Genomic DNA, 24,614 nt, shown 5'->3' on the forward strand with positions numbered 1-24,614 from the left:
CTCCCACCACTGTGCCTGAAATGTGTTCTCGTTTCTACTGTGCCTCAATTTCCTCAGTCGCTTCTTCTTCTGAGACAGTTTCCCTGACACCTCTTTCCACCACTGCCCCACCTATTCATTAACACTCTTCCCTCTGCCTCAAATGATCTGTCTATATGGATCTCTACCCAAGAGAATATAAACTTCTTGAGGGCTGGGACAGTTTCATTTTTGTCTTTGTACCTCTACTACATAGTGGACACTCAAAAAATATTTTTAAATTCAAATTAGGTAGTTATTAGATATCTTTGCTCCTGTGATAACAGCAGGGATCCTTTTGTTAAGTTTTGTGGAGGGACATCCTCAGATGACCCTGTTGAATAGTGAGCAATGGCCTCCTTGGTGCTGTTGGACTTTCTCTGGCTAAGCAGAGCTCCAACCCCAAAGTGTCAGCACTAAAAAGCTGGGACTTGTATTCAAGATGATGTGCAACCTGAGTTAGAAGTCAATGACTCCTTGACATTTCAAAAAGTACCCTTGGATGAGAGAGTCCTTTACATGAAATGTATTTTTCTAGGATGTGATAACGTGACTGAGAAGAGGTTACCCTTTGTGGACAAAAAAAGAAGAGTAAAGTAGGAATTGAGTAGTCTCAAGAAGTCTTAGAATTTTTATTTTGAGAGTAAGATGACAGAAAATAATGTGAAATGAATCTGGAAAGATAGGTTGGAGCCACTATATTGTGACTCTGGTCCAGAGGTTCTTAACCTTTTTGTGTGTCTTGGAGCCATTCAGAAACCTGATGAAACTTACGGAGCTCTTCTCAGAATAACAAATAAAACAAAGTAAAATGCATAGCATTACAAAAGAAACCAATTATACTGAAACACAGTTTTCTTGTGAGTTGTAGATGGCTCCTATGCACCCAGCCAGCATTGGTGCTAGTGGCCCAAGGACTTTTGAACTTACCTTTTTCTATCTTCTCTCTGAACTGTTTGAAGTGATACAGGACTTCCTGAAATCTTTCTATGAGGACTGCACCTGAATATTATTCCTAAATTAGCCCATTGGCAGGATTAGCATCCAGACACCCCCCAAAACAAACATACTGGAGCACACTGCCTCACCTTCCACAAAGTGATGCCACTTGAATCACTCTCCTCATTTTGCTTCTGTTCCCTTTCTCTTTGTGTACTCCACCGCTGCTCCCTGTCATGAGAATTCAGTCTTTTTCAGTCATGTTTGACTATTGGTGACCCCATTTGGGGTTTCCATGGCAAAGATATGGGAGGGATTTGTCATTTCCTTCTCCAGGTCATGTTACAGATGAGCAAACTGAGACAAACAGGGTTAAGTGACTTGTCACATAGCTAGTAAATGTCTGAGGTCAGATTTGAACTCAAGAAAATGGGTCTTTTTGATTCCAGGCTGGGGACTTTGTTCACAGCACCACCTAGTTGCCCTTCAACTGTTCCATACTCCTTCCCAAACTCTTAGTGAATGACTTCCCAACACACTTAGACCACTGATTACCAACATAAGGAGAATATCCTGACCATTCTTTTACTGCCTGGGAGATAATCAGTTACTGCAAGTAATGAGCTGCCCTCAACCTGGGCTCTACTACCACCTTATCATCATCATAGCTACTACCTACTCTGAAGCTGTCTATGACAAGAAGAAAATGTGTGTGTGTGTGTGTGTGTGTGTGTGTAGGAACCACATGGCACATTCCCAACATATATTCTAGTAATACCTGTTGGGTAGCATTGTAAAGAGGCAGCTAAATGACTCAATGGATACAGTCAGGAGACTTGAGTTCGAATCTAGCTGTGTAACCTTGGGCAAGTCACTGAACTTCAATTTGCCTTGATCCACTGGAGAAGGAAATGGCATAGCACTGCAGTATCTTAGCCATGCAAACCCCAAATGGGGCCACAAAAAGTCAGACACAACTGAACAGCAGTAATCGTTGTAATCTTGAAAGATGGTAGCCTTTGAATTTAATAAACATTTACTGAGACCCGACTGAATATCACATAATATCCTAGACATTGCATGGAGGTACAAAGGCAAAATGAAACATCCCCTGACCTCAAAGAACTCATTAGTTACTATGCAGGTGGAAAGTGGGAAGGAGGAGAGAGGAGAAAAGCAACAGGTCCCAATAAGCGGGAATAAATCTATAAGAAATACAGAAATAGGACTGGACCCGTGATTTAATTGTTATAGGAACTCTCACATCAGGAAACTTCCTCTACCAATGCAAGTTGATAATTTCTCTGCAATATTTAGCCTTAGAACCATCAGCAAGCATTATATGTAATGGGGATAAGTTAGATGCATTTCTAATAAGATCAGGGGTGAAACAAGGATGCCCATTATCACCACTGTTATTCAATATTGTACTAGAAATGTTAGCTGTAGCAATAAGAGAAGAAAAAGAAATTGAAGGAATTAGAGCAGGCAAAGAAGAAGCAAAGTTGTCACTCTTTGCAGATGATGTGATGGCACATTAGAGAATCCTAGAGAATCAAGTAAAAAACTACTTGAAATAATGAATGATTTAGCAAAGTTGCAGGATATAAAATAAACCCACATAAATCAATGGCATTTCTATATATTACTAACAAAGCTCAACAGTAAGAGACAGAAAGAGAAATTCCATTTAAAGTTACTGTAGACATTATAAAATGTTTAGGAGTCTACCTGCAAAACAAAACCAGGGACTAGATGAACACAATTACAAAACACTTTTCATACAAATAAAGTCAGATCTAAATAACTGGAAAAATGTCAGTTGCTTACAGGTAGGCTGATCTAATATAATAAAATAACAATTCTACCTAAATTAATTTACTTATTCAGTGCCATACTAATCAAATTACAAAAAAAAAATAATAAAGCTAGAAAAAAGCAATAACAAAATTCACCTAGAGGAACAAAATGTCCAGAATATCAAGGGAATTAATGAAAAGAAATGCAAGGGAAAGTGGTCTAGTTCTACCAGATCATACATTGTATCATAGAGCAGCAATCATTAAAACTACTTGGTACTGACTAAGAAATAGAGCGGTGGATCAGTGTAATAGGTTGGGAATGCAAGACACAATAGTCAATGACTATAGTGATCTACTGTTTGATAAATTCAAAGACTCCCATCTGGGATAAGAACTAACTATATAACAAAAACTGTAAGGAAAACTGGAAAATAGTATAGCAGAAACTAGGTATATACCAATATCTCACCTATACCAAGATAAAGTCAAAATGGGTACACAATTTAGATATAGTGGTTGATACTATAGGCAAACTATAGGAGAGTAAGGAATAGTTTACCTGTCAGATTTATGGAGAAGGGAAGAAAATATGACCAAACAAGAGATAGAGAACATTAGGAAATGCAAAATGGGTGATTTTGATTACATTAAATTGATAAGTCTTTGCACAAACAAAGCCAATGCAACCAAGATTAGAAGGGAAGTGGAAAGCTGGGAAACACTTTTTACAATCAGTGTCTCTGATAAAGGCCTCCTTTCTAAACTATATAGAGAACTGAGTCAAATTTATAAGAATGCAAGTCACTCCCCAACTGATAAATGGTCAAATGATATGAACAGGCAGTTTTCAGAGGAAGAAATTAAAGCTATCTATTTTCATATGAAAAAATGCTCTAAATCACTATTGATGAGAGAAATGCAAATCAAAACAACTCTGAGGTACCACATCACATCAGTCAGATTGGCTAACATGACAAAACAGGAAGATGATAAATGTTGGAGAAGATGTGGGAAAATCGGATCACTCATTGGTGGAGCTGGAGAGCAATTTGAACTATACCCAAAGGGCTATAAAACTCTGCATACCCTTTGACCCAGCAATACTACTGCTAGGTCTATATCTCAAAGAGATCATAAAAACAGAAAAAGGACCCACATGTACAAAAATATTTATAGCAGCTCTTTGTATGGTGGCCAAGAACTGGAAATTGAGATGTCCCTCAATTGAGGAATGACTGAACAAGTTGTGATAAGTGAATGTAATGGAATACTACTGTGCTATAAGTGATGTCAAGTGGACTTCAGAAAAACCTGAAAAAACTTATATGAACTGATGCTGAGTGAAATGAGCAGAACCAGAAGAACACTGTACACAGTAACAGCCACACTGTGCAATGACTGTCATTGATAGATTTAGGACTTCTCAGCAATTCAAGGATCTAAAACAACTCCAAAAGAGATTCATGATAGAAAATGCTGTCCACATCCAAAGAAAGAACTTTGGAGTCTGAATGCAGGTGGAAGACTATTTGCTCTCCTTTTCTTTTGTTGTTTTGTTTCTTCTTTCTTGCATTTGCTCCCTTTAGTTCTAATTCTTCCTTACATCATGACTAAAGTGAAAATATGTTTAATATGAATATATGAGTAGAGCCTATATGAGATTGCGCACTGTCTTGGGGAGGGGGAAGGAAAAGGAAGGGGAGAAATTTAAAACTCAAAATCTTATGGGAGTGAATGTTGAAAACTAAAATTAAATAAACTAGTTATTTTTTAAAAAGAAGTTCAAAATCCCATGATGATTAAATTAAGCAATGTTATATAAAGCATTTAGAACAGTGCCTGGCATGTCATAATGTCATAGTTGCTATATAAACTTTTATTCATCCCCCTATTCATTGTACTGTATTACAGTAAGGGAATTAATCCAATTGAATTCTTTGAGCATCTTCCATGTAAAAATAAATGCTTATTGTATTGTACTTAAATAAAGCAATGATCAACATTAAATAGCCATATAGCTTTAGAGAGTTGTCTAGAGCACTGAAAGACTTTCCTAGGGTCCCAAAGCCAATAGATGTCAGAGACAGAACCTGAACCCAGATCTTCTGACTCTGAGACTGATTCTCCAATGACTACACCTTGCTGCCTCTCATGAAAAATATAGAGAGAGCAAATACCAAGTATTTTGGGAAGCTAGGTGATGCAATGGATAGAGCACCAGTCTGAGAGTCAGGAAGGTTTCTCTTCTTGGGTTCAGATCTGGCCTCAGAGAATTACTAGCTGTTTGACTCTGGACAAGTTACTTAACCCTGTTTGCCTCAGTTTTCTCATCTGTAAAATGAACTGGAGAAGGAAATGGCAAACCATTTCAGTATCTTTGCTAAAAACAAAATAAAACAAATGGAGTCACAAAGAGTGGGATGCAACTGGAACAACTGCACAACTACAACAATTTTGGAAGAGAGTATGACAGTAAGCTTTAACAACTGCAGGGATCAGGAAAAGTTTCCTCTAAGTAGTGAGACCTGAAATGTGCTTTACAAGAAGAGATAGATTCTAAGAGATGAAGATGAGCAAGAGACATTTCTAGGCCCAGGAAAAACTTGTGCAAAGACATCGAGTGGAGACGTGGTAAGGCTTCTATGGGGAACAAGAAGCAGACCAGTTTGGCTCAACCCAAGAGAACGTGATAGGAAATAATGTGTCTTGGAAAGATTAGTTGGAGCCAGATTGTGAAGAGCTTTAAATGATTGATGGAGAATTTGCAATTTTTTTCTAGGGATAATCAGGAACTACTGAAGATTTTTGAAAAAAGAGAGTGATATGATGGTCCAAACAGTGCTTTAAGATAGCAATCTGGCAGCTATGTAGAGCAGAGGTGTCAAACATGAGACCCACAAACATGAGTGCAGTCCAAACCAGGTTAAGATGTAATTGGGAAATATTTAACAAAATAAATACAAGTACAATAAAACAGGAACGACATTATATTTTAAAATTAAGTCAATATGTAGTCTATGGGGATCCTTATCTATGGATTCATGGCCTTTGAACTACACATGCCCCTGCTCTCCCTCCCAGAAGCAATGGCAACTCTCTGCATATCTATTAGCTTAGTGGAGCCCAAGGCTGGGCCTGAAGTCTCTGGCTACCTCTTCTGCTTCATATTTCTTTCTCTATGCAAAGGTGACAAAGCTAGGAATGCTGAGATAGGCGTTTTCTAGCCACAGTGCCAACCTTATGAGTTTAAGTGATCAGAAATTCCTGGTCTGGTTGTTGGTTTCCAAGTAGTAGGTGATCTCAGAAAGAACTTCTCAGGGGAAAAGCGATCCTCACCAGAATAATGAGCCCAACCTTTCCCCCTGGTATCCCAGAAGATATAGACCTTGAGTGAGTTGCTAGGATATGGTAGATTAAAGGTGAAGGTGAAATATTGATGGTGTACTTAATGCCAGTATTGTTATCCCTATATTACAGATGGAAAAATTGAGACTGGGAACTTAAATCACTTGGCCATGATCATACAGCTAGATGTGTCTAAAGAAGTGTTTGAGCCATGTTGTTCTGACTTCTAGTCCAACACTCTCTAATACATAATCTTGCCTCTCAGAGTCTTTGGAGCAGGAAGGGGAGAGTAAAAACAGACAACTTTGATCCAATGTAAGCAGATAGATAGTAAGAGACTACTTACCCTTAGCAAGTTCAAGCTACCAAACCTGAATTCTGAAAGAACTCATGGTTTTGATTGCCCAGGTCTTATCAGTGACCTTTAAAAAGGTCGTAGAGAATGGGACAGATGCTGTAGGGAGGGAGAAAGGCAAAAATTCTTCCAATTTTCAAAAAATGATAAAATGTATAATCAAATATAGGCCAGGAACATTGACATTGTATCTTAACAGAATTATGGAGTAGAAAAACATGATTTATGAGTGTTTAGAAAAGAAAATAAATGGCGATTGCGAAGCCCTAACATGGCTTCATTGATCACTAAGGTAATGTCAAGCTAACTCTACTTTCTTTTTCACTTTGATAAGATTGCAAGACCACTGTTTGGGGAAGGCTAGAGACAGAGTGTGCCTGGATTTCAGGAAGCTTGTGACAAAGGCTCTAATGATGTCTTATACATGTCCATTACCGTTGTTGTGGTTGTGGGATGTTGTTGGTTATTTCTTGCCCCAGAGTGTAGAACTGAGGAAAATTGTTATAATTCATAGAGAGGCAGATTTAGGTTCAACGTGAGGAAAAACTTCTTAAAAATTCTAGCTTTCTAAAAGTAGAATGAAATTGTTTAATGGACTCTCTCATTCTGGAAGTATTCAAGCAAAGGCCTCTTATTGGGAAGGTTTTAAGAGAAATCTCTGTTCAGATAGAGATAAGCCCAGATGATCTCTGTGTTTCCTTCAACTCTGAGATTTTCAAATTCTATGAGTTTCACATTTTTTTTCCCCTAAGAACAAGTTTTGATTGTGATTTTGCAGTATTATGAGGACACACTGAACATCTGAGTTGGGGATAGAGAAGAAGGCACAGAAATAGACCTTATTAATCTTTAATTTAAAGTAGGCCAACCTATCTCTCACACACACACACACACACACACACACACACACACACACACACACACACACACACACACACACCCCCCTCTCTTAGGAATAAATGATTTGTACCAAAAATATTTTGACCAAAATGATCACCATTGCAAGGTTCCCTATTGACCAAAAACATGTATGTTATATCCAGTTCCTGCCCATCAAATCTTCTCCCCTCCCCATGCTATAGTCAATTCATCAGTGTGTTTTGATTCCACTTTCTTGTAAGATAATGGAAGGGGGAAGGTTATCATTGCTGCTGCTGCTGCTGCTGCTGCTACTACTGTTACTACTACCACCACCACTACTGCTACTACCACAATGATAATGACTGGTAATAATGACAGTGATGGTGATAATCTTACAATAAACATTTTCTTTCCTCACTGGAAAAAAAAGGACATTCATGATTTTGAAAGTATAAGTAGGGTGTTAGGATACCAGTGGCTTCATCTAGATAAATCCCTTAAAGAATCTCTCCACTTACATTTTTATGTACATAGTATGCTTTTTTCTTTCTAGATAAAACTTTAGATAAATAATAATAGTTGATATTTATCAGGAATTTTCAAAATTTCAGTGCAGTTTTATGGTTAATTACTTTGTTGATGTTGCTGAGGTTCAGTTGTATCTGACTTTTCGTGATTCCATTTGAGATTTTCTTGGCAAAGATCCTGGAGTGGTTTGCCATTTCCTTCTCTAGCTCATTTTACAGATGAGGAAACAGAGGCAAATGGAGTGATTTGCCCAGGGTCACACAGCTAGTAAATGTCTGAGGATGGATTTCAATTCAGGTCTTCCTGACTCTAGGTCCAGCACTCTACCCACTTCACCACCTAGCTGCCCAAATTATTTTAGGAAGACTTTGTAACAAGCTGGATAGCACCTTCAGAATAAGGACAAAGATTGGATCTATGATTTCACTAATTAATATTTCACTAATTAATATTAATATTCATTTTATGTGAACCAAGTAATGCAGGTGTGATTGTCCTGTTTTACCAAAGAGGAAAATGAAACTCAAAGATAGTCAATAACATGCCTTTGGCCAGCATGGCATAAGGAAGAGAGAGACGGCCTTGAAGTAAACAAACAAGCAAAAACCTCTGTTCAAGTCTTATTCCTGACACATACTGGCTGTGTGACCTTGGACAAGTCACTTGGTCTAGTAAACTCTAGGGAACACTCTAAGACTGAGTCTCAGAGAAGATGCTGCCCTGCACTGGATGAGGGAACTCCTCATTTTGAAGTTTCCTATGTCAGTGAGTCCCTAGGTCTAGTCCCTATCTCTATCTCTGTAGTTATACAACTAGTAAGGACTGGAATCAGGCTCTAAAGTCACATATTTTCTGACTCCATGTCCAATGCTCTTTTCACTACACCAGCAAAATAAAATATTACTTTTCACATAGTGTTTTTTTGTTATCAAATATTTTATATACATTATTTCATCTGTCATTGGTAGAGAGCAAAATTTGACTGCAATGAAAAGATGTTTGGCTAACCTATCTTTGGAGTATTTGCCTCTAAGGACAGCTAAGGGAAGATGGAACTTGCGGGGCTAGTAAGTCTACCTTTATCTCAGTCCTTACTGCTTTACTTTCCTCTCCTTTCTCCTCCATTTTTAGGAGTCTTTACTGAGGCTTGTTTTTATATCAGGTTCTATACTAACTTTTTTCAACCTGTGCCTTTGGATTCCACATTTAGTGAAGTGGCTGGGGAGGGGCGGGGTTCTGTTATTTGGGCGCTGGGAGGACATTGAGATTAGTTACTAGTATGGGGGATCTCCCTCAGGTGGTAGGTTTTGTGTCATCAGTTTCTCTTTCCCCACTGGGCTGGCTAAAGGGCATAAGTGATGCTTTGGGAAAGAGAGGCTGGGTCTTGGAATGAGACTGGTTAGGAGTACCAACCCAACCTGTCAGCCTACACAAGCATTCCATGAAAGATAACCCTTTTCTCTTTGCTCTTACTGGTTGTTTGTGTGGGGAGGTGAGAGGAGAGAAGTGAATGAGGGAAAAGATATTCAAGCTTTTTGTGTCATTGAATCGCTCTGTTTGCATGGTGAAGTGTTCAATCTGAAGGAGGAAAGGTTGGAGGGAAAAGGACTTGAAGAGAAATACTCAAGGGAAAGGAGAAGTTAGTTGGCATGATAAAACAGTAACTTAGATAAAAAAGTAACAGAAAAAACTTGTAAGTAAATTGGTAAATAAAACAAATTGATAAAGTAAATTGGCAAGTGAAATCTTTGTAAAACAAGAGGTCAATGAGAAAGTTATGGCAAATTGTGGGGAGAGGTCTCAAGTTGTTGAGGGAAGGGAAAGGAAGCTGGTGGAGCTATCAAGTTGTTAAGTAATAAAGGTACTAAATGTCTTCCTGTTGTGCTGGGGGTAGGAAGTAAACATCTACAAGCAATTCTGAAAACAAAGCTGAGGATCTCAACTACCACAGAAAACAGGGAAAATTGTGTAGTAACTTCTACTGAGTGTTATATTTGTATTTCTGCCACGGCCAAGTGGATGTCATATTGTTCCAAGTATAAGCTCATTCCAGTCTTAGAAGAGAAGGAGAAGGGATCAAAGGACATCTAAAATGCAGAGCAGAAACTTGTCAGGAGGTTGGAAAGTAGAAGAATATCAGAGAAGAAAAGGGTGGAAAAGGATAACTCTACACTTGGAACTAAAAAAATAAGAGACTTTTTCTAAAGAGGAGGAAGGTGGTCACATTGATGATGCAGATGCTTGTCTTTTGAGGAATGCTAGAGTTACAGAAAGTGTCAAGGGGGATCATCCAGTAAGGGTCAGAAGAAAAAGAAAAGAGTGTGCTGGGTGGTTACCCCATGTTCAAAGATAATATTGACCCAAAGACAACAGTAGAAACATCTATTTTCTTCCTGAGACAGGTATCCTGAGACAGTGCAGAAAACCTACATAAGCTTATCTAAATGGATGATTTTTCTCAACATCTGATGTTCCACCTAGGCTCAGTTGATGATGCCAGAGGGAATGTAGAAAGCATTGTCAAAGATTATCAAATCTTAGACAAGAAACTGAAGATCACAGAGGCACAAGTGGCATTTTGGTCATTGCTGCACATTGAAGGCAAAATATACAGAAGGAAATATTGATTCAGGAAGTGATTAACTGGCTAAGGAGATGCTTCCTGAGGGTCATATTTGGATTTCTGGATCATAGCTTAAAATATAGGAATGACAGATTCCTGGTCAGTGATCTAACAAAAGCTAGTAAGAATCTATTTCCCTGGTATCTTGCAAATCTAATCAAAAGCACTTCAAATTAAAATGGATGAGTGAGGGAGAAGACTGTCTATGTATATCTACCAAGACAGATACCATAGAAAGTAGCTACACGGAAGAATTGCATTTGAAATATCCAAAAAGTCACAGGAGAAAGAATCCACGAAAGGAAGCAAATAGTAAAAACCCTGTCCTCAAAATATTTGTTCACAAATGCCAAAAGTTTAGGTAACAAGCAAAACAAACTAGAAGTTCTAACAAAAACATGAAATTTCTTATTTATAGATATACTAAGACTAGGTACGATGAAAGCTATAACTGGCATATGGTTCTGTATAGACTTTCTCTCCCTCTCTGTCTCCCTCTCCTCTCCAAAAGCAAGGATTCTTGATGACCAAAAGCTGCCTAGTTAACTTGGGGTTTACAGGCTAGATTCCTTCCTCAAAAACCAAACCTTAAACCCATTTCACTCTGGAGCTCATAGATTGGACAACAATAGGTCCCTGCCCAAGCACCACTTAATGCCTATATTTTGAACCCTCCTGGATCAGAGTGAATGGCAATGACGACTGTTTCTCTTTTGACCAGCAACCCTGAGGGTCTTCCCCTCCCAGCTTGATTTTTATTTATTTATTAAAGGGGCCATTCCTTGACTTACTTCTTAAAGAGGTCTATTCCCTGAATGGGCATTTCCTCACTTTAAGTGAGTATCTGAAAAGAACTTAGCCTAAAAGGGCCAGGGTCTCCCATTGCATCCTAGGCCATCTCCAGTCATCCTGATGAGCATCTGGCCACTGAATCCAGATGGCTCTGGAAGAAAAAGTGAAGCTAGTGACCTTGCACAACCCTCCCTCGCTCAAATCAAAGTCAACTGCAAGTTATGTCATCATTTCCCTGATGTCATTGTCCTCTTCAAAAACGAATGACAAACACAACAAGCCTGATTCAAGAGGAACCAGATTAAGTGTGGGGTAGTGTGTAGCATTATATGTTAAGAAGTTACTCTTATATGAGGAAATCTAGCAACCAGAGTGGGTAAGCATAGTGGGAAATGGATGAAGAACCATAGAGGGAAAAGTAGAAGAGATTTTGTAAATAGAGTATGCTGCAGACCACTTGGATAAAAAGAAAATGGTTGAGGAGTTGGGAAAACAGATCAGAAGCCTAGCATACAGTGATGATGAAGTTATGTTTTAGGACTTTAGCTGTCCAGACATCTACTAGAACTCTCTTTGTGCCAAAAAACAGAGCAGCAAATCACTTCTTGACTTGCCTTAGTGATGATTCACAGGGTAGAGGAACTAGATAGTGGAAATTATGTTCTGGATATGATTTTCACTAACAGGGAGGAACTGGTTTCTAGGGTAGAAATGATAGGAACTTGCTGGGGAGGAGGTGCCCACTGCCTCTTAGTGTTCATGTTAGAGGAAAGGAAAGTCAGGAGTAGTTAGAATGCACCCTAAGTTTTGGAAGAGCAGATTTCAAAGGGTTCACAGGAAGCACTAAAATTCTACAGATAATGTCAGTCCAGGGAAAACTCTCAAGAATGAAATTCTGAAGAAACAAAAGAAAACAATTCTGATAAGGAAGAAAAATCAGATTTGTCTGAAGAGTCTAATGTAGATGCACAAAGAATCCACCAACCAGCTTAGTTTTTTCTTTTTTAACATATGGACAAAAGAGGAAACAGAGGATTAGGACAGAGTGTGTGTACAGTACAGTAAAAATACTATCAGAATATTTAAAGCTCAGAATGAGTTGAAGCTGGCAAAGGAAGTTAATGACCACTGAGTTTGTTATTTGAAGCTATATTGGGAAAAAGAGGAGGGTAAGAGAAGAGAAAGGACAAGAGGTGGATGGGAGAGTGATACTTAATAGCAGAAGTACAGTAGAGTTGTTCAGTTCTGCCAAAGAGAATGATCTTCATTACAGAAAGTCAATTGAGAATTGAGGCCAAAAATTAGTAAGAAGAGAGTAAGAAAAGATGTCTAGGGTGAATTCACATTAGGACCCAGATCAACTGCAATCTTGAGTCTTTGAAGAGCTAGTCAATGTGATCACTGAGCAACCGTGGATGATGTTTGAAAGATGATAGAGAACAAGAAAATACCTCAGGACTGGAGAAGGGTAGTATTGTCCCAATTCTTTTAAAAGGGAAGATAACAGAGCTGTAAACTGTAACAGGATCCTATGAGCTTGACTTCAAATCCTAAGAAAATTCTTGATTATAGAGGTGATTAAGAAAAAAAGCAGTGACCAACCTCCCCCCACCCCAAATCAGCATGGCTTCCTTCATCTAGAAAAGATCATGCCAGACTTACCACATTCCCTCTTTTGATAGAATCATTAAACTAATAAATCAGGGGAGTGCTAGGTGTAGATGGATTTTCATAAACTATAGTCATAGATAGATTCTAGTAAAACATTCACTAAAGTAAGTATCTCATCTTACTCTTCTGAAAAAAAATGGAGTGATGTGAACTACATGGCAATCTAATTAGATGGATTCAGCATTGAATGAATGACTAGACTCAAAGAACAGTCAATAGTGGTTTGATGCCAACTTGGCAGAAGGTTTTCACTGCAGGATCCCGGAGATCCTTGCTTGGCCCTACCTGTGCTACTTAACCTTTTTATCAATGACTTGGACAAAGGTTTAGATGGCACCCATCCATTCTGCAGATGAGACCAAGCTGGGAAGGAGAGCTAGCATAGTGTGTGACAGAGCCAGGATCTGAAAAGATATCTATAGGATAAAACCCTGATTTAAATCTAATAAAAGGAAACTTTAAAAGAGATAAACATAAAGTCTCCCACTTGGGTTTGAAAAAAAACTGATTTCACCAGATAGAAGATGTATGGTTGGTTAAACAGAAGGCTGACTGAACAAGACTTGGGGATTTAGTGGACTGAAATTGAAATATGAGTCAACAGAGTGATAATAAACCCCATAAAACTAATGGAATCTTTTTTGTGGTTATTGTTCAGTCATTTTTCAATCATGTCCAACTCTTCATGACCCCATCTGGAGTTTTCTTGGCAAAGATATTGGAATGGTTTGCCGTTTCTTTCTCTAGCTCATTTTACAGAGGAGGAAATTGAGGCAAATGGGCTTCTAAGAATAAGAATGTGATACCTCTACCACATTCTGCTCTGTTCAAATTAAGTTAAGTTCTGGGTGTTAAGTTCTGGGTGCTATTTTTTAGGAAGGATATTGATAAATTGGATATCATCCAGGAAAAGGCAACCATGATAGTAGTAGTAGTAGACGTAGCAGAAGTAGTAGTAGTAGTAGTAGTAGTAGTAGTAGCAGTAGCAGCAGCAGCAGCAGCAGCAGCTGCAGTAGTAGTAGTAGTAATAACAGAGATTTATATTGAACCTACTGTATGCCAGGCACTGTACTAAATGCTTTACAAATATTTTCTCATTTGATCTTCACAACAACACTAGGAGGTAGGAGCTATTATTAGCCCCATTTTATAGTTGAGGAAACTCAAGTAGACAGAATTTAAGTGACTTGCCCAAGGTCTTATGTTCATGCCATACAGGGACTGGAGAGGAGAAGATGATGTATGCCAAATGGGAAAGGACACCAGTGGTAGGGAAAGAAATTTTATTTTCAAGCTTTTAAGAGAATATTACAAACAATGGAGAGTTAAAAAAAACCCTAAAAACTAGTTAAAAAAGTACTTGACAGTGTCCCTTTCATACCCATAGATGATTCAGCCATTGTGCATTGAAGAAGAAACTCTGTAGATCAGTTAATCCCAAGCCTTGGTAGGGACTGGCATGGTCAAGGGTCCCTTAGGTTGCCATGTAGGCTCTTAGGGACTCCAGTGGCCTGCCCACCAGTCTTAGGCAACCAGGGCCACCTGGCTGTATGGGGAGGAGCAGGTGATAGATCAATCTTCTGGGCGTGGAGGTAAGTCTGCACTGCCTTTTTCAGGTGGAAAACAAGCAGCAGGGACTACTTCTACCCCATCTCTCCTCCCCACTTTTGCCTGATTCTCCCCTCTCCATTCTCACCTACCTCTCATCCTAACACAATTGTCTGGAGGTGAGACTGGGATAGGAGGGTGCCCTTCTGTGGCGGGAGACCTGGATTTGGGCAATCATTCCAAGGCGGGGGAATGTGGCACATTAGCTTTGCACTTGCCCTCGGGTAGAGTTTGGTGAGCTGGGAAGGTTAGGTTCCTGGATGCGCAGCTTCAAAGGTTGAGACCGCAGCAGGACTGTGTGTGAGATCCCCAGGGGAAAGCTGGACTTTCGGTTTGTTTTGTTGGTGTTAGTGTTTTAAATGTGTACATGTTTTGTGCTTGGTTGGTTTTTTCCCCCATAAAAACTTTTTTAGAGTAAATCACCTTAAAATACAGTTATGGGGGCACAAGAAAGCCCAACTCTAAACCCAAACCTTTGGCTCAAAAGAAGGTTTCCTGTCTTTGAGGCGGGGGGCAGAGAGATACTCACCACCTTTAACCACTCACACCAAGAAATCTCTCCCTCCCTCAAGTCAGCACTTTCCCCTCCCTAACGCCCCCCCACTAAAACCAGATGAGTATGCTAATATTGCCAGCCAGGAGGAGCCTGAGGCTCTCGAAATGTGCTCAAACCCTGCCCTCCCTTCCCACCCACTGTCCCCCCCTCTCCAGTCCCTCCCCACTGCCCCCTGCCGGCTGTCCACTGCCCAGGGTCTGGGGAGAACAAAACAAATCCAAAGACAGAAACAAAACAGGGCAACAAATACTTGTCATCTTCCAATCATCTTCACGCTTTATCTCCCTTCACATGTGCATGTGTGTGTATGTGTGTGCATGTGCACGCTTCCAGGCGAATGTCAAGAGAGCTACTGCTCTTGGCAGCACTGCCATCAGACAGACTGGTGTGGCCCCCTTCTCTGCTGTTTTGTGTGTATCCCTGCATGTCTGCATGTATGTGCTCACCCATGTATGTCCACCTGTGTGTCTGCATATGTGTCTGCCTGTGTGTCTGTAGGTGTTCACCCATGTATGTCCACCTGCGTGCCTGCCTGTGTGTGTCTGTGTGTGCTCACCCTGTATGTCCACCTGCGTGCCTGCTTGTGTGTGTCTGTGTGTGCTCACCCATGTATGTCCGCCTGCGTGCCTGCATATGTGTGTCTGTGTGTGCTCACCCTGTATGTCCGCCTGCGTGCCTGCCTGTGTGTGTCTGCATGTGTGCGTTCCCGTGTGTTTTTGTTTTAGCTTGTACTATACTTTAGTTCGTGGTTGTTTCTCTTTATTTTTTTTGTCTTTGTTGCTCCCGGTAAGGAGAGTTTGCTACTTGGAAAACCCCAAATGCCCAGAGGGCGCTATCCCTCCATCTGGCCTGGGACCAGACCAGGCTGATTGATGCCTTGGAGGACTCCAAGAAAGGCGCACTGCCTCCTTCTCCCTACTGCCCCAGCCTCTCCACCTCCTGCACCCTCTCCAGCCTGCCCTCCCACCCCTCTGGGGATGCATGCCCATGTGCGTCCACCTCTGCTCCCTGTCCTTCCCTCCAGCTGGTCTTGGGCTCCCAGGTTCTCAAGGTTAAGGCCTCCCTCCCGCCTCCCGCTCTCAGACCGTGGTGACCCTCATGACAAGCTCTCGGTTGCCCCCGGTGGGGCTCCGCTGCTCGTGAGGTCTCAGGTGACTCAAGATGTGCAGGATGGTGTAAGCACAGTGGTGATCGGCCAGAGGGCCAGAGGCGTGGCTGGGGGCCCGGTTCCCGCCGCTGCCACCGTCGCCCTGGGCAGGGTTGCCCACAGCCTCCTCTTCTGAGGAGGCAGTGGCATCAGCCTGTGTGGAGGAGGAGGTCCTGGGGTTTGTCCTGCCCCCAGCCTTCTGGTCCTCAATGTCCTTTGTCTTGTCATAGTTCAGCACTTTCCATTGCTGGTTCACAGCCTGCCATCGTTTAAAGATCCGGTACACAGAGGGCCCCTCATGGATGATCAGGCCTAAAGTGACAGAAGTAGGGAAAGAAGAGAGCTGCTATAAGACAGAGGGAAAAGCGAGAAACAGGCACAAGCAGGGGTGGACTGATACATGTTAAACAACCGGCTTTCCAAAAAACTGTACACAGAAAACGTTCTTAAGTATAATCTGTGCTATTAACACCTTCTCCATCATTTCCTTAAGTCTAGACAAGAAATATTCAGCTTCTGGACTCTTCCTATGATCAGCAGCATGAGTCAACACAAAGCCTCTTCCAACCAAAGTGTATCACTAACGGACGGGCCAGTAGGAAGTAAGCTCCTTGGGGTGAACAGAGCTAGTTGTGCCTATGGGTAAGCTATGTGTGGATCCCATGTTCTTCCAGGCCTTGTGGGCAAACATCTCACTCCGATATGGAGTTTGTACATAGTAACCCATAGGCACAACTGCCACCGCTTACCTTGGGGTAACCTTTTGGGTTATCTGAACCACTAGAATTTTTCATGGATGGCTGTTGCTGGGGTGGGGGAAGGAAAAAGAAAAGTAAGAAAGAAAAGGAAGGAAGTTAGGAAGAAAGTTAAAAAGTTAGGAAGTGAGGAAGGAAGGGAAAGAAAGGAATAAAGAGAAAGAAAAAAGGAAAGAAAGAAAGAAAAAAGGAAAGAAAGAAAGAAAAAAGGAAAGAAAGAAAGAAAGAAAAAAGGAAAGGAAGGAAAGAAGGAAGTGAGGAAGGAAGGAAGGGAAAGAAAGGAATAGAGAAAGAAAAAAGGAAAGAAAGAAAGAAAAAAGGAAAGGAAGGAAAGAAGGAAGGGAAGAAGGAAGGAAGGAAGGAAAGAAGGAAGGAAGGAAGGAAGGAAGGAAGGAAGGAAGGAAGGAAGGGAGGAAGGAAGGAAGAAGAGTTAGGCATCTGGTGACGTGCATCTTCAAAAACTTAGCTACGAAGATTGTCTGACAAAGACATTTTGTTGGGGGTCCCATACTTGACGCCTTTCGGGTATAGGAAAACCTCCCAAGGCTTACACTCTGTTTACATAGCTTTGAAAACTTGAGGTTACATCTATACCCAGATCTGGCATTGGAATCAGACTTTAGTGAAGGTGTTCCTTAATAAAGATTTAGAATCAGTGAAACATCACTAGCATAGCTGGAAGGGACTTTAGAGACCCTCTAGTAGACAGGGGTTTTTAATATAGGATCCATGAACTTGTTTTTGTTTGATATTTATCTCAATCCCTATTCAAAACCAATGATTGGTTTCCTTTGTACCCTATAGATTTGTTTTATTGCATTTAAAGACCTTATTTTGAGAAGGGGACTTTCATTTTACCAGATTACAAAAGGATCCATGACACAAAAAAAGGCTGAGAAGCCAGGTCTATTACATCCTGCTCATTTTATATATGAGGAAACTGAGACCTAGATAGGAAAAATGGCTTGCCCAAGATCACCTTGCTGGTTGGTGGTGGTGGTGAAAAAAGGAAGGAAAAAAAAGAAGAGATGTGGCCGAAGTGGGCTGAATCCTTTCAAATTTCCAAATGACTATTTCAATTCTAGGTAGCTAACATCATTTCTAATTAACTCCTTGTTACAGTGAATGTATAGTCTGATAGAAGAGGGTGCTTTAAATATCCTGCCTGAATTATGCCTTCTAATTATCTAAATGTCTACTGCTTGGGAAGTCATTACACCACATTAATGGCAAGGTGGCCAAAGGGAGCAAGCACCTGTTTTCTGAGATAATACTGCTTGCCAAGGAAAAGCTCGGAGCATCATCCTTCACTTCTACTTCCCTTGATCCTGCTCTCTCTTCCTGTTGCTGTCATTCTGTAAATTGCTTATTGATTCCTTTGCACTGGGTAGGAATCAGGAAGTGGTCAAATGAAGATGAGGTGGAGAGAGCCGAGCTGTGACTACAGATTTTGTGCAGCTGGGGCAATCAGCACCACATGGGCTCCCAATTATGTGGGAATGCCCTAATTCAAGACCCAGAGAAGCTACGGGACAGGCGGTATCAGCAAGACCACGGTGGAGCTTGTTTGAGTGGGAGCCTTCTCAGTTTATCTCTTATTCTTGCTAATGTGGTGCTAAGCTCTTATTTCTACAATACTTAAAGGGCCTAAGTTCAGTGTCATGAACCCTACCCTTCATTTGCTCCATTTGCCCCACCGAAACTATGGCTTGAAAAAACATTTGGCTACCTGGGAGGCAAAGAGAATAGAATTTTTGTCCATTAAAAAAATAAGTTTAATTTAAAAATATCCACAGAAGGTGAGGAGGAGACTGGCTATGAGTGGGGCAAATGGGAGCTATAGTGTATCAGAGAGGACATTAGACTTGGGGGTGGAAAACCTTAGCAACTGTTCCTTATTAGCTGTGTGACTTTGGGTAAGTAACCTCTCAGATCTCATATGTAAGAAAAAGGGATTAGACTTGGGGATCCCTAAAGTTCCTTTTAGCTCTAAATAATATCATCCTGATAAGAGAAAGGTGGAAGTGGGTCAGGGGAGAAGAGGGAAGACATAGAAAGGAGGGCAAAGAAGAGAAGAATAGAGAATGAATGGGGGACAGGAAGAGAGAACTGAAAAATGAGAACACAAAAGAAAACAGAAGAAAAGATGAGTGTTTGCCATGAGAAATTGGGCTTAAAGACATAAACAGTTTTCCCAAGAGTTTCATGCAGTTCCACAAAATAGTTCTCCAGTACTGATCATGTGCTGTGAGGGACACATTTTCCTGAGATCTCCTACTTCATCTCAGCTTCTTGAGAAGTCTTAGAGCTCTTGTTTCTAGTAGTAAGTGTTCCCAGGCAGGTAGGGCTTTCCAGAGGTAATCTGGGTGCTTGCTCCACCCTGCTTACTGCCAGAAACCCTGAATCCATGAATGATAACCTGCCTGTCAGGTCAGAGGGTCTGGGTAGGGTCTGAAGTGGTATGCCACTGGAGGGGTATGGTGGGGGAGACTGATCTTTTTTGCAGTGATGGAATTTCACAGCTTCTCCATCCTTCTGCCTCCAAGTCTCATACCCTTTCCTGGCAGAGGGTTCTTTCTCCAGGTCTAATCTCAACCCTCCCAATTGGTTTTGCACAACCTCTTGCTCTGTCCATGGTGAAGGCTCAATACAACCATGTACCTAGTGCTAGGTGGGAAAAGCAGCTGGCTGTCATCCTCTGTACAGCAACCACTTGTGACTGAATTAGAATTAGCCTCCTGAGAAGCCCAGTGAGTTTCTGAGTGAGCTGGAAACCCTCGCCCCCATCAGTGAGCCCACTCAGAACTCCAGCAGAAGTCACATCTTTATTAAGTCCTTTCTGTGGAGTTATCATTTTTACTATTCAAAGCTTTGGTTTTCAAAATCCAACTTTCAATGGAACCAATGAGGAAATATTGTTTATCATCAAAGCTTTTTAGCATGTTTATTGAGTTTGCTACTATATCAGGTGAAGCTGACCTGGTAACAATAGAAAGGCAGGCAGCCAGCCAGGTGGTGCAGTGGATAGAGAACTGAACCTGAACTCAGGAAAATAGGAGTTCAAATCCTGACTCAACTGTGTACTAGCTGTGTGACCATAGCAAAGGTGTACTAGCTGTGTGACCATAGCAAAGACATTTAACTTCTCTTAGCCTTGACTTCCTCACCTAGAAAATGGGTACAACGAAGCAGCTGTTTCACAGGTTTGTTATGGAATCAAGTGAGATAACATGTAAAATGCTTTGCAAACCTTAAAGTGCTATTTCTAAATACTAGCTATTACTTTTTGGGTGGAGGCAATAGGGGTTAAGTGCCTTGCCCAGGGTCACATAGCTGGTAAGTGTCTGAGGCTTCATTTGAACTCAAGTCTTTCAGATTCCAGGGCTGGCACTCTATCCATTGTACTACCTACCTGCCCCAGTGTTAGATATTAAAAGGAAGAGAAAGCACAGTTTTCTTTTCTCAGTGGTCCCAACTCAGTTCCTGCCCACCCCTCTAGTGTTCTCAAAGTTTTTGCTCCTATCTCACAGTGTCCTCCCAACCCCCATCCATGTCACTCCTTATCTAGTACCCTGCTGTAGCCCCTGACCCTTTTCCTCTCCCCTCAAAGTGATGCCTTGGTCTTTTTCTCCACCTTATTTTCTCAGTAGTTCTACTAGCAAGGTCAGGTAGCATTGGCCCAGAGAAACTCCCAGCTGAACTCCATCATCTTGTCCAGGTTTGATGTCAAGTATAGCCTGGAGAACCCCATTTCTCAAGCTGCTAGCTCTCCGGGTTGCTACTTCTCCCTCTGAGTGCCAGTCTGGTACAGACAGAGACTACATGAAGTGAACATCAGGCACATGTAGGAGGCAGGTTATTTTTGGTGGACCTGGCATTACTGGGAAGTGCCAGATTTGCAATACCACTGGCTGTTTGATCATCACCAGGCAAGGGACAGTCTGCGCCTGCTGGCTATCCCCACTCCCCAGCATTTGGCAAGCTTTGCCCCTGAGATTCTCTGAGGGGTGCTGGAGGAGGTGGGAATGGGCTCCCCAGGCCCTACCCCATTCTGGGCCTTTTGCCAGAGCCTCGTGAGCAAGCAGGCTTCTAGGGAGCCCCTCACTTTGGGTATTCTTAAACAACCAAACTCCTATAGTTGAAGGTTTGGGAGGAGAATGTTTTTAGCTAAATGGGAAGTCAGCATTTCTCCTTATCTCCATCCTGGTCACTCCCAGGGAGATGGTTTTTTTGGATGATAGGGAATAGCCTGGAAGTTCCTCAAGAAGTTAGGTGGTACTAGAGCACTGGACCTGGAGTAAGGAAGACATGAGTTCAAATCCAGCCTCAGAAATTTACATTGGTCAAGTACTATGCCTTTTCTGGGTCTCACTTTCCCCACTGTCATTAGCCTTAAGAACCATCCTGCCACTTTCTCTGACCTCACACAGAATAGAAGACATAAATATTTAACTGGAAATTATAAACTGGCAGATCCCAAAATATCCCCATGAAGGACACTCATATAAAATTATTATTAGAGCTCCAAGAATCCCAAGGGAATGTGCACTTCTCAAAGTAGGGGATATAGTAGGAAGGATTCATGTATTGGATAGGAAGGTAAATTAGGTACACGTCATGTGCATCTTCTCTGTAGACTGTTTTTAGTAAGACAGAAAGGCCCTTTACTCATCATGGGCCCATCTGGCCAGAAAAGGATAACTAACATTGTGTGGTACTTTACGGCTTTATCTTGCTGCATCTTCACAAAAACACTGGGAGGTAGAGATGCTATCGCTACGCTCATTTTACAGACGATAAAAGTGATGCTGAGAACATCTCAGGAATTTGTGAAGGCCACATCCAAACTTAGTTCTTCTTAATTCGAAGGCCAGCATTCTATCTACTATGAAACCTAGCTGTCTGAATGTTGGCTAAAGCCTACTCTCCTCTGTTCCATTCAATTCAAGAAACATCTGAATGAAGAAACACGTTGAATACCTACTATATGCAAGGTCCTGTGCTATAAAAATAAAATTTTAAAGAAAGATATGGTCTGTTCTCAAGAAAATGACAATTTGTAAGGGAAAGGAAGGGGCACTTATTAAGCACCTACTATGTGTTAGGTACTGAGTACTTTACAAATATTTTTTCATTTGCTTAGGGGAAGATAGAAGATGTGCACACATGAATGGATAGGGACAAAATTTGTGATTTCGTTGGCATAGGGAACTTTCACATGATCAAATACCCTCTTCCAATGTAGTTTGACACCTTTCCTAGAACACAAAGAGGTTAAGCAACTAGGTCAGGGTCATATAGCCCCTGTGCTTCTGAGGCAGAATTTGAACCCAAGTTTACCTAGCTCTGAGGCCTCATATCCATTATGCTACATTGCCTCAGGGAAGTCTTCAGGGACAGAGTGACCTTGGGCAACCTCTCTTTGCCTCAGTTTACTCATTGGTAAAATGAGGATAATAATAGCACCTACCTCCCAAGGCTGTTATGAGGATCAAATTAGATAATATCTGCAAAGGGCTTGGCACATAGTAGGCACTATATAAATGCTAGCTGTCATTTTTGTTAAAGCTGGGCCTTGAAGACTGAACAGTATTTCAAAAGCAGAGGTAAGTGGGGAAAGCATTCATGAAGCTAAAAAATTGGAACAGATTTGAGAAATAATCATGGATTGTAGAGTGATGAGAACCATTGTGAGACAAGGCTGGAAAAGTCAGACTCAACAGGGCTTTGAAGGCTAGGCTAAATACTTTATTTAGCCTTTATTCCAGAGGTAATGGGGGGCCACTGAAGGTTTTAAGCAAGAGTGAAAAGTGATCAGAATTGCAGGGCAGTGGAAGATTAATTTTTAGTTTTGGAAGATGGATTTGAGTGGGAACAGATTAAAAGTGAATGGCAAGCAGGATGCTCAGTTCTTCCTCAGAGGCAGCAGGGGAGGATGAGTAAAAACACAGAATTTTTGAGGTGGGGGGGTACTGGGATGAGTGTGTTCATAATAGATATCCTCCACCTTTTCGTTAAAATAGAAGACAGGTAATCTGCAGACAGAGGGATAGGGGTGAAGAACCAAGGACAGTGGCAAAGGTTTAAACCACTGCTGTGGGGAATGTGATAGGGAATTACTGAGAAATGATTTTTAGAGGAAAACTGAGCAACATGGAGAACCCAGCTAAGTTTCAACAGTATAAATCGGCAGTGTAACTAATTGACATGGATTCATGGTTTTCTCCACTAACTCCTTGGCAGCCTGAACACAGAAACAGAGAAAGTGAATTCTGCAACAGACTAGGAGGGATTATTAGGATGAAAACAGTGACTGAACAAGGGAAATCTTTAAAGGCTTCAAGAAGAGTGACAAACATAATGAAGTAGCTGACCACAGTGTTCAGTTTAGCTCGAGAGGCAAGTGAAACTAGACTGGGGATAGAGAAGTGGAGGAATATCTCCAGTGAATTGGACTTAAGGGAGGCAGGGCTATGCAAGGTAACCAACCTTGCTTCTTCCTCCAGAGCCATCTGGGTCCAGGGGCAAACAGTGGTTGAACCAGATGATCTCTGGGGTTCTGTCCAACACCAATGTTCTCTAACTGCATGAGGGGCAGACAGTGAAACTGAACCAGATCATTAAGGAAGGCTATGTCCTAGAGAATGATGGATGATGGCGTTGAGGAAAGAGAAAGAATAATGTAGCTATAAGGTGAACTTCAAAGAAAGGCTGATAAGTAATAGTGGTAGGACAGAGGGCTGGAGTAATCAGCGTCAATGCCTCCTCCTGGCTCCATGAATCTGGGAAATGGTAGCAAGGTCTTACGAACTCTGATTTCGGTATTCCTGAACAGAGAGGGAGAAACTCAGAAAACACTCTGGGGGCTGGCTACGCAGATGAGGCCATGTGAATGCAGGGAGAGGGGCTGGTCCTGGGATTACATTTGTTATAGGAAATTCTCAGAGAGGAAATGCCTACCAAATTCAGGTTCAATTCAATTCAATTCAATTCAATTCAATTCATCGTTTATTAATTGCCTACAATGTTCCAGGCACTGAGCTAAACACTGGGAAAAGAAATAAGAAAAAAAAGGTAGCCCCTGCTCTCAAGGAGCTTACAAACTAATGAGAAAAGACAGAGCACAAAAGGAAGCCAAGAACCAGAGAGACAGGGACCAGGAAGTGGGGGCAGAGGGGCAGGAGATGTGTTGTTCCGAGAAGAGAAGGCTTTGGGAAGAGTTTAGTGCTCTACTCTCCAGCCTCTAATCAGAGGGGAGAGGCCATTGGCACCATCTCTACAATTCATCATCTTCAAGACTGTCCTAGAGCACTAAGATTAAGTGACATGAACCAAACCACATAACAAGGGTGTGTCAGAGGCACGAATTGAACTCAGGTCTTCCTGGCTCTAATATGAATATAATAGATTTATTGCTAGGTGTATTCACTATTCATCATAGTGAACAGGGCACCAGCCCTGGAGTCAGGAAGACTCTTCTTTGTGAGTTGAACTTTGGCCTCAGATATTTATTTGCTAGCGGTATGGTCCTAAGCAAGTCACTTAACTTACTTGCCTCAGTTCCTCCTCTGGAAAATGAGCTAGAGAAGGAAATGACAAAACCATTCCGGTATC

The 24,614-nt window shown here is 41.4% G+C and overlaps 1 protein-coding gene across 1 annotated transcript in view; it reads right to left on the reverse strand.

Annotated features, from left to right (window-relative positions):
- Positions 1-15,274: 15,274 nt before the first annotated feature.
- Positions 15,275-24,614, reverse strand: part of MARCHF4 (membrane associated ring-CH-type finger 4) — a 40,821-nt gene continuing 31,481 nt past the window's right edge. Inside the window, exon 4 of the mRNA XM_072621519.1 lies at positions 15,275-16,557. Coding sequence (XP_072477620.1) covers positions 16,178-16,557 — 380 coding nt within the window. The 3' untranslated portion in view covers positions 15,275-16,177. The remainder of the gene's footprint in view (positions 16,558-24,614) is intronic.

The sequence above is a fragment of the Notamacropus eugenii genome, chromosome 6 (assembly GCF_028372415.1).
Source record: "Notamacropus eugenii isolate mMacEug1 chromosome 6, mMacEug1.pri_v2, whole genome shotgun sequence".
NCBI classification, from domain to species: domain Eukaryota; kingdom Metazoa; phylum Chordata; class Mammalia; order Diprotodontia; family Macropodidae; genus Notamacropus; species Notamacropus eugenii.